The sequence below is a fragment of the Bison bison genome, unplaced genomic scaffold (assembly GCF_000754665.1).
Source record: "Bison bison bison isolate TAMUID 2011002044 unplaced genomic scaffold, Bison_UMD1.0 scf7180017850794, whole genome shotgun sequence".
In the NCBI taxonomy this organism is placed as follows: Eukaryota; Metazoa; Chordata; class Mammalia; order Artiodactyla; family Bovidae; genus Bison; species Bison bison.
Window position 1 is genome coordinate 12,117 of NW_011481367.1, and position 11,239 is coordinate 23,355.

Sequence of the window (11,239 nt, forward strand, 5' to 3'; positions counted from 1 at the left end):
AAAAATTGTTTTCAGTGAACCCAGGTGGCTCAGTGGTAAAGAATCCACCTGCCAATGCAGGAGAACTGGGTTTGATCTTTGGGTTGGGAAGGTCCCCTGGTGAAGGAAATGGCAACCCCCTCCAGTATTTTTGCCTGGGAAATCTCACGGACAGAGGAGTCTGGATGGCTACAGTCCATGGGGTCGCAAAGTGTTAGACATGATTGATGTGACTTAGCATGCATTCATGCAAAATTTGTAAATGTTTGTTTTACCATAAATGCTAAAATATACTTGAATTTTTTAAAAAAAGGTGGATTAAAAATGTTTCTTCCAAAAGATCTGTTACTTATGGACAGTTGCTTTTGCCTTTAGTGTATTTATGTGTGCATCTTTGTGTGCAGAAACCTAGGGTTTATAAAAGCCATCATCATTTCATGAATATTTTTATTTATTCTAACCTTTGAAAATTGTTCTTACATATTTTCCATGGCCTTAGATTGTTTCATTTTAATGAAATGAATATATAGTTCCATTTTAATATATGTATGCATGAAAATGTTCATATGATTTGATCAGTTATTTTTCTTGTATTTTGTATTCTTCACAGTTAGAGAAACTTCTGTGAACTCTCTTTAGAGTTGTCCCTATCTGTTTGTCTGCGTATTATTAAAGTTTAGGGTACATAAAGTGAGATAAATTTAAGCTATTTAAGGAATGTTTGGTACATATTTGCAAAAAGGTGGAACAACAACATAATTGATTTTAAATTATTTCCATTACACATCCAAGACTCTGTAAAAATTCTCAGAAAGATATGTAGTATATCCTAAATAGTTAAAATGATTGTTGCTACTGAGGATGTTATCATATTTGAACTGTAAAATTTGTAAAACACTTGACGTTCAAAAGTAAGTATGAATGTTTACCTTACTATTGTATTTCGTTACTATTCAAAACAGTCATTTGTGGAGCAGAATTTTGAATATCACTAGTTAAAAGAAGCTTGTTAACAATACTCTGAAAAAAATTAAGCTTGTTAAAATAAATGGCATTTTTCTCCCACTCAAGAACTCTTGGGTCAGAGTATGCTTTTCAAAAATATTACTTGTTTCCTTGATAGACAATTCATCCTGTGTCATACCAATACAACACTCAAAAATAAATATGCCCATGGTGTTCTGATTATTTTATCATTTCTTTTCCAGATCAGAATAGTTTCTGAAATGGTGTGTGGGTCATTTCTCATCTTTTTTTGTTTTTGGATTACCGTAGAAAATATTGCTGTGTAAAAGTCATATTATAGTACAATACCAGTTCAGTCCTGCTCCCAGAACTGAGATAATGAGATGGATTGTGTGTATGGATTTCCTTCAGTAAATTCTTTCCCTTTGGTTACTCTGCCTAGTCACGACCCTCCCTGTTGAGATATGGGTTGTCTTCTGACCTTGTGACCATTGTTAATTCTTTGTTTCCTTGGTAGCGGTTACTATTCGTTTGGTTTTCTGATCTTTATCATTGTCAAAGAAATTCTTTAACAGCCTATATATGCTCACACAAAGATCATTAAAGCACCCTTATTCCATTAGAGCTTGGGTCCCCGTATCTTTCTTTCTTTCTCTCCCTCAGGTAGTTCTCTGGAGCGTGGAATCCTGCCAAGCTCACTTTCTTTCCCGGGCTTTCCAGACCTCTTCGAGAGGATGCCCTGTGCTTTCGTGAGTGGTACAAGCCCTGTGTCAAGGGCTTTATTGGTTCTCTGCACAAGCCAGGAAATATCAGCCCCTTTCTTTCTTTTACTTTCTTATTGTCGACTCCGACCACCAGATTCCAGTCCATTAAAGGACCGCAACGTTAGGCTACAGATCAGGGAAGGTATATATGAAGTGAAATTTGCTTACAACACATTTTTAAAATATTTATTTGGCTTCACTGGGTGTTCTTGTGGCAAGTAGGATCTTCAGTCATCCTTGTAATGTTCAGGTTCTTTGGTTGTGACATGTAAACTCTTAACTATAGCATGTGGGATCTAGTTTCCTGATCAGGGAAAGAACCTGACCTCCGTGCATTGGGAGCTCATGTTCTTAGTCACTGAAGTCCCCAAACTAACAGTTTTTAATGATAGATTCAGATCATAGTTTCCATACAAATGCCAAAATACCCATGCAGTGATAATGCATTCCTCCATGTACTTCTTACTGCATGACTCATGTTCACTGGTTTGTGAGATTCCCATGCTATGAATTTGTTTTTTTCCACTTGACTTGAACAAGTGTCTTGGAAAGAAAAAGTGAGGGATATGCCTAAACTATCACAATTAATGCAGTAACTTCATGTTTTCTTACTTTCTTTCTGCTTTGGGAAATGAACACTCATGTGTATTTAGCAGAGATGATGGGTTTTGGGAGTGGGAGTTTTCATCCCAAACCCAGGTCTGATCTTTTCCAGTATACTCCATGCTTACATCACAGAGTCTCATTGCAGGTAATTACACAGGTATTTGTATTTTCCAAAATATTTACAAGAATCTTATTAGTCCTATGCTCAACTGTATTAAAATTTAAAGTACAGCTCAGTGCAAATGAAGAATATCATCCTCTAACATTATGTACATTTTTACCCCATTCAAAATTACCTGATTTAGTGACATGAAAAATTTTGTCTCTTCCTCTAATTGAGCATATAGACCCATGTGAGTGTATGTCTGTACTTAGTGGAGATGAGTTTGAGTAGGCTCCGGGAGTTGGTGGAGGCCTGGCGAGCTGTGTGCCATGGGATAGCGAAGAGTCGGTTATGACTGAGCAACTGAACTGAACCGTATGTATGAAAATATTAACATGACTTGATCAATTTTTTCTTCTTATTTTCTTTTTGCTTTGTTTTCTTGAAGAACTTCTGGGAGGGAATGACTACCCATTCCAGTATTCCTGCTTGGGAATTTCTAGGAGAGAGGAATCTGGCAAGTTAGAGTCCATGGGGTCACAAAGAATGGGACATGACTGAGTGACTAAAACATTTCTTGTCTTTAGTATTCTTTACATTGCAGAAACTTGTGAAAGTGCTGCACTCAATATGCCAGCACATTTGGAAAACTCGGCACTGGCCACAGGACTGGAAAAGGTCAGTTTTCATTCCAATCCCAAAGAAAGGCAATGCCAAAGAATGCTCAGACTACCACACAATTGCACTAATCTCACATGCTAGTAAAGTAATGCTCAAAATTCTCCAAGCCAGGCTTCAGCAATATGTGAACCGTGAACTTCCAGATGTTCAAGCTGGTTTTAGGAAAAGGCAGAGGAACCAGAGATGAAATTGCCAACATCTGCTGGATCATGGAAAAAGCAAGAGAGTTCCAGGAAAACATCTATTTCTGCTTTATTGACTATGCCAAAGCCTTTGACTGTGTGGATCACAATAAACTGTGGAAAATTCTGAAAGAGATGGGACTCCCAGACCACCTGACCTGCTCTTGAGAAATCTGTATGCAGGTCAGGAAGCAACAGTTAGAACTGGACATGGAACAACAGACTGGTTCCAAATACGAAAAGGAGTTTGTCAAGACTGTATATTGTCATCCTGCTTATTTAACTGATATTCAGAGTACATCATGAAAAGCGCTGGGTGGAAGAAGCACAAGCTGCAATCAAGATTGCCGGGAAAAATATCAGTAATCTTAGATATGCAGATGACACCACCCTAATGGCAGAAAGTGAAGAGGAACTCAAAAGCCTCTTGATGAAACTGAAAGTGGAGAGTGAAAAAGTTGGCTTAAAGCTCAACATTCAGAAAACAAAGATCATGGCATCTGGTCCCATCACTTCATGGGAAATAGATAGCAAAACAGTGTCAGACGTTATTTTGGGGGGCTCCAAAGTCACTGCAGTTGGTGATTGCAGCCATGAAATTAAAAGATGCTTGCTCCTTGGAAGGAAAGTTATGACCAACCTAGATAGCATATTCAAAAGCAGAGACATTACTTTGCCAACAAAGGTCCGTCTAGTCAAGGCTATGGTTTTTCCAGTGGTCATGTATGGCTGTGAGATTTGGGCTGTGAAGAAATCTGAGCGCCAAAGAATTGATGCTTTTAAACTATAGTTCTGGAGGAGACTCTTGCTAATACCTTGGACTGCAAGGAGATCCAAACAGTCCATCCTAAAGGAAACCAGTCCTGGGTGTTCATTGGAAGGACTGATGCTGAGGCTGAAACTCCAATACTTTAGCCACCTCATGCGAAGAGTTGCCTCATTGGAAAAGACCCTGATGCTGGGCAGAATTGGGGGCAGGAGAAGGGGACAACAGAGGATGAGATGGCTGGGTGGCATCGCCGACTCGATGCACATGAGTTTGGGTGAACTCCGGAAGTCGGTGATGGACATGGAGGGCTGGCGTGCTGCGAATCATGGGGTCGCAAAGATTCAGACATGACTGAGCGACTGAACTGAACTGCAATGAACAGAAACTTCTATCAACTTTTCTTAGAGTTGTCTCTGTGAATCTGTCTGTGTTTTATTAGTTAAATCTAAAGTGCATAAACTGAAGTAAAGTTTCAGCTCTGCCACTTAATGGCTGTTTGTTAAAATATGTGCCAAAAGGAACAAGAGCAACATTACTGATTTTTAGTTATTTTTCTTACACTTTCAAGACTCTGATAAAAACAATCAGAAAGATATATAGAGTATATACTGTATAGGTAAAATGATTCTTTCTACCAAGGTTGTGGTTACACAAAGAGTGAAGCGCAGATAAAACCAAGGAAGGTCTTAGAATGCAGAAACTGAAAAACCAGGCCCATATTATCTCATGTCTGGAAATTCTTTTCCAACCCGCAGCCAAACCATGACATTTTTGGTGGCTTGTTCAGGGACTTGGAGTCTCTTCCCACCATCTTTGCTTCTCCTTTCTCACAGGGACCCTCTGCCAACAGGCAAGTGCTGTGGCAGCAACGTAGGAACTGTAGCCAGGGTTCACCTCTGGTATGTTCAAAAGCCCCATTGCTCAGTAGCTGCAGCTTGAATGGGTGAGTGAAAGTGAAAGTGAGGTTGCTCAGTCGTGTCCGACTCTTTGTGGTCCCACAGACTGTAGTCTACTAGGCTTCTCTGTCCATGTGATTTTCCAGGCAAGAGTACTGGAGTGGATTGCCATTTCCTTCTTCAGGGGATCCTCCTGACCCAAGGATGAAACCCAGGTCTCCTGCATTGCAAGCAGACGCTTTACCTTCTGAGCCACCAGGGAAGCCCTGGTAAGGATCTCTCCTTTTTGTGAATGGCTGAGGGTCTCTCCTTTTTGTTTTTTCCGACTGAGGACTATGCCAACCAATATTGTGTGGGCACAGGACAGACACATAAAACGCATTAGGGCGCCTGCCAGAAAGACTCCCATGTGTGGATCGGGGGCACACAGAACGGATCAGGCCAGAAGGGCATCTGCCTCCAGCAAGATAACTTCTGTCCACCGTATCAGGTTGAAGCAAAACAGAGACCTTTGTCCCCGGGCTACTGCCTTCCAGATATATTGTAAGGCGGATTCCTCAGCCTTCTTCCCTGTCCCTTTCTCTTCTTTCCCTTTTGGTCCGGATTGATTTACAGAAGCCTGGGTGTTGCCTCTGAGCCGTCCCAAGAGTGCCTTCCAGGTTTCAAGGAATCACCAAATGGTGAGTCACCTGGTTGCTCCCAGGAATCTCTGGCTTTCTTTACCCGTGTCACCTGATGGCTTAGCTGCACGGTTCTCAGAGGTCTGCTCTGACTGTCGGACGCGACTGTTGGGAGCTCGGCCATTTTGTGCATTAGTCGCACGGAGAGACCACCGGGGAAAAAGGGATGCCTTTCTGTCAGCCAGTGACTCTCAGTACTCCCATTCTATGGTAGGTAGGCTAAGAGTGGGTTCTGTTACATCCCAGGAGGCTCTTTCATAATCAACCCTTGGTTACATTCTCAGAAACTGGAAAATTTTGACCCTCCAAAAGGCCTGGCTCCAATACAAATGGGGGACCCCCAGAAATGGCCTCTGAGTGGCACACTAGGTTTTGCCAAAAGATGGGAAAGGACTCCGAATTTCCTTCCGTTCTGTTGCCTCCCTGTCTCCTGTCCCTCTCTGTGTCTCTCCATCAGATTTCCTAGATGACCCCTACTCGGCCTTTCATATCCACAGGATCTCTAGGAAAGCATTCTGAGGTTCCCTTTGGTCCAGCTCTTTCTTCTATATTCCAAAGCCTGAAGGATCAAAAACTGTCCTAACATTCTGAAGAATCCCCTTCTAAGGAAGCTGATCTCTCAGGTGGAGAGGGAACCAAGCTTCCCCCACTCCTGAACATCCTAAAAAATTCCCTTTTGACAACTCCTGTTTCTCAGGGCTGGTAATGACCAAGCTCCCTTCACTCCTGCAAATTCCCTTAACCCTTCAGATTCTTCTCATGGGACAAAGACATCACTTCCCACCAGAGGGGCAGTCCAAAATTTTTATGAGCTGAAATGCCCCTGATATCAGGGTTAATTTGAGCATTATTTGGTCTATATTTTAGCTATAAAACTAAAACTACAGAAAGGAAAGATGACTTTTTGACACAGGATGGCCCTGATATTCTTTAGACTTTGGAGAAAACTAGTTAAAATGAAATTTTCTTTCCCTTGGAATCTGCCTAACCCTTTCTTTCTGCATATGCATTTAAAAACAACTAGCTTGTTAAAAGGCCTGCCTAGGGCAAAGCTTGAAGTTACCCCTTTCCATGTCCTTGAAATACACTGCCCACTTTGCCTGAGACCTAACTCAGCCTTGGGCAAGTCAGAACTTCAAGCCAAACAAACAAACAAAAAAGGGTCAAAGAGAAGTTTTAAATCTCAGGCAGGAAACCAAGAGATCTCTGTCTGTCTGTCTGGATTTATATATGTCTCAGTATGCGTTTTTTTTTTTTTTTTTTATAACATTGCTGAAGTTATAAATGAGTTCTAAAAAAAATAAAAAATAAAAAAAATAAATGAGTTCTAATTTAATTGGCCTAAAGCAAAGTAAGCGCTTACAATTCAGACAATTCTAACTATAAGAGAAATTAACCTAAATGAATTTCAGATTCACATGAACTGGGAAATATTCAATATTAAATATCTAGTATTAATGTTTGTTTGCTAATCTAATGTAGATATGTCTAAGAGTCATTAAGCACAGTATTTTCATTGTGCCTAGGTTTATTATAAGTTAAATATTGTTATATTTTTATATCTGTTACAAGTTTGTCAACCAGCAAAGTACCTCTAGGAACGGGGAAAAAAAAAAAAAAAAAACTTCAAAGAAAATGTAAAAGAGATATGAGCTTTCAGAGAAACTCTTATAAGAATAATTATACTTTAGAAATGTCTGACTAAAACTTTCTCTAGATTTTGGTAGCCTGTACTTCTAGGGCTGTGCTAAACTAAGTGATGGAAGTTTATCGAATAGCTTGGTCATTTCCAAATAAAATGAGATTCTGAAACATTCATTACTGAGGACTAACTTCCTGTTACAGAGAAAGTAGAGATTTTGGACTATTCATGAAAAATTCTAGAGAACAGGATGCCATCCTGAGATGTTCTCTAGAATTTTTTGTTTTTTTTTAGAAATTATCTCTCATATATATGTTCGCCAATCTACAGAATGCTTAAATTCTTGGTTGCTTACAGAAAGTAGCATGTGTATTTTCAGTAAAGAAGGAATGATGAATGAAATTACATTTTATGAAGGGAAAAGGAGGTAGGTCTGCCTTACAGGTGGCTGTTTCAGGATGAGAGAACAGAGTAATGGGTATAGAAAGTGATTAAAATGTTTTATGGAAAGTGGACCCCAGGGGAAGAAATTTGTGTATAAATACAAGTTTTCTTGAGATGTTGAGCTGCCTTTGATAATAGATTTTAAGTTTCTTTACCTCTGAAGTGATCTGTTCTAGGTTTACCTTTGAAATCTTTGTTACTTTGGCTAAGTGAATATATTGTTTCCCAGTGACCTATATGGTTTTATCTGACTGAGTGTTATAACCCCTTTTGATATTTGCCCACAAAACTTCCTAAATGACTTGACTTCTAGCTAACTTTGGAATGCTTCAGAGGGCCCCTGAGATATCCCAGGGGGGCTATTAAACTACCTGGGTTCATTGGACATGTTAAATTACAAGGGAAGTACTGTTGAAGGGGTGATAAATCTTCTCAGATTATACTGTATGGTTGATGTTACTAATATAGATATCCTAAAATTATGTGGAATTCATATAGATCTGATATGCCCTAATAAAATGTGGTCAACTATAATTCTGCTTATCCTGTGAAAGTGTTACAAGTCACAGCAATGACCAGGCTACATTCTCATTTGCAGTTTAATCAGATTTAAACATGCCTTCTATGGTTTCACTCTGATGACTTTGTAAGAATACTGCTACTTCATGATTTATGGAAAAGATTTTTCTTTTTTGGGGGGGGGGAAGCAAATATATACTTATTATATATGTGTATTGTATATTTGTATAATTTGATCTTTATTAAATATTATATATTTATGTGTATATTAACAGACATTAAGGGAAAATAGAAATACACGGTTATAATTGGGGACTTTAGTATCCCACTTTCAACAATGGATAGATCATATAGACAGAAAATAAGGAAAAATTAGACTTAAAACTATGTATTACACCAAATGGACTTAACAGACATATACAGAACATTTCATCTGTAAACAGAATACACCTTCCGATAAACAAGTTTTGTTTGCTATCTGGTAAGCTGGTACCAGACTGGAATTTGGTCTAATCTCTATGTTAATAGAACAAAGTTTCCTTAGAATGCAGCTTTTACCGGGGTCCAGCCCCAGTTGGATTCAGGGATTCCCTCAGGAAGTCGGCGTTGGCAATTAGAATAGCAAAGGCTGAGAGATTTTAGAGGCTCATTAACAACTGGTTTACACGGGAAATCAATAAAGTTCGTGACACCGAACTTGCTCTGACTATGGAGGCCACAGGCGCCCTCTCGAATAGTGGAAGGTGCCTCCCCTTGGGTGCCTTCTCGAGTGCGTCTTAGAAGCCCAGGCAAATAAGTAGTCCCAGAGGACCCCCATGCTCCAATTATTTTGGCCTGAAAAGATAGAGAAGAAAAGGAGAGAAAAGGAAGCACGCAAGAAGGACACGGGGAGACCAAGCCTGTTGAGCAAGGCCTGTAGCTTTATTTTCAAAGGGAGCTTATATACCTTAAGTTGTGCATAGAGGATAATAGGGGATGTAAAATCATGCAAAGTCAGCAGTCTTTGATCCTGATCGAGACCAGGCTTTCTTTTCTGCAAACTATACAAATGGTTTAGGTGATTTACATCATCTTCTGGCCAGAAGGCCTGTTAACATTTTATGACTCTGATAAAGGTTTGTCAACCATAAGACTTATTTTCTCTAAGAGTAATTATTTTAAAGTTTGGCGACATCCTCCGAAGGTGTTAGATAAAGTTGCATTCCTACAGGGCAGAGGTGCAGTGGGTTTACAACAAGGAAAGAATTTATTACCTTAAGGGTCTAAAGTTGTTAACACCAAGGCTACTACTTATTTTTTCGATGTACCAACTATGTTAATTAATACACTTTCAAGGATACAATACAGGGGATGTGGAAACTTGGCAGCAAGCATTGGCTCAACAATGAAATCTACTAGTTCTAACAATTTCTAACTCTCCAAGAGGCTCTATACTATTTGAATATTCTAAGCTTCCCGTGCCTCTCGCGGTTGGGAGACTGTAAACAATCCTATGCATAGCTGTAAGAGTCCCGGTAAACCTGTCAGGCAAGTTAGAGAGCAATCTGAGGGGTTTGGATTTAAACACTCCTGTTATGCCCAGGAGGCTAATTAGCTAGAGCTCTAAGTTGATTTCCTTCAGAGAAAGGTGGTCGGGGATAGCCCCCCCCATTAATGTCAGAGGAGTTGGTGAAAGTCGTAAAATAGTAAAATAGATTCTGGTTTTGGGGTAGATGCTCAGGCAGGTCCGGTGGGGGGCGGTGCCTCGAGTCCTGACTTTGCATATTAGGCCTCTCCGCATGACCTTTGTCATGGGTGGGAACTCCCGTGCTGGCTCCCTTGCAATAAGAGCTGGCAAGCTTTCAATAAAAGATTATGAGTTTCTTTGCCTTTAAGTGATTTATATTCATTTTTAAAATCTAAGCATTACTTAAGATTATGATACCTATGGACAAAGCTCATTCTTCTTCTACAAAAATAACCTCTCATGGTTAAACTTTTGCCATCCTGATGTTCTTAAAACATGGCCATGGTCTGCTTCTCAATCAGGGAATTAAAAATGGGTGAACAATAGCTGTAAATCAAAGAGTCAGGGCTATGGAAAATCCAACATGGCTGCCTGGCTTTTCCCAGCTCCCTGACAAACCTCATTTTTATTTGATGGGTTAAAGCTTTCCCTGGCTACAGGTTTAATGCCCTCATAATGCAAAAATTATGTTTAACTGAATATTAACTTTTTTTATTGTTAAACTAAGTTTCTAGTTTTGTTAATTAAAGTCTAGTGTTCACTAAGACTCACTTCTGAGATAGTTCCTTCTTATGTTATACTTCTAAAAGATTTAATTAAGTTATTAAAAAGGACACTCTAAGTTTGTTTCTAAAGCTAATCTCAGTAAGCAATCTTCAGATAAAGATTAGATGCTCCATGATATACAACCAGGAGATTACCACCAGGTTATAGTCATTTAACAAGTGAAGTCAGATGACTTGGGGAATACTGGGCTCTACCTAATGAAAGGTCTTGACTTTTCATTCTTACTTACATCCTGACTAATAACTGCTAGCTATAGCTATATTATTTTCTATGTTGCTTCTTTCAGAAGATTGTTTCTTATGTTACTCAATGTGTAACTGAGCCTATGATAAAATGCTGATATGCAGTTCCAAATGCTATCAATGATTGTAATAATGTAAATCTAGATACGGGAAGAAGGAAGAAAAGAGACTCTTTTCCTGGACCAAGAGGCTAATAAGACAGGTATGGTCCAGAGAGTTTGCTACTCACAAGGCCTGCTCTAGAAACAGCACATTGAGTGGCCTATCAATGGATCCTTCCCTAGACCTGGGAATGAGCCTTCCCAGTGCCATGGGACACAATGGCCAAGAAATGCCCCCAAGGCATGGTCAAATATGTGGCTCTGAAGGGACTCTGCTAACTGGACTCTGCCAGCTGTCTCTACAAAGATGACATCATGACCACAGCAAGCTCCTGACTTTCAACAACCACCCCCTCCACCAATCCCCGCCCC

The 11,239-nt window shown here is 39.7% G+C and overlaps 1 protein-coding gene across 1 annotated transcript in view; it reads left to right on the forward strand.

Annotated features, from left to right (window-relative positions):
* The first annotated feature begins 5,185 nt into the window (after positions 1-5,185).
* The window catches only part of LOC104995331 (putative protein ZNF720), a 9,238-nt gene continuing 3,184 nt past the window's right edge, over positions 5,186-11,239 (forward strand). Inside the window, exons 1-2 of the mRNA XM_010849212.1 lie at positions 5,186-5,215; positions 5,562-5,626. Coding sequence (XP_010847514.1) covers positions 5,624-5,626 — 3 coding nt within the window. The 5' untranslated portion in view covers positions 5,186-5,215; positions 5,562-5,623. The remainder of the gene's footprint in view (positions 5,216-5,561; positions 5,627-11,239) is intronic.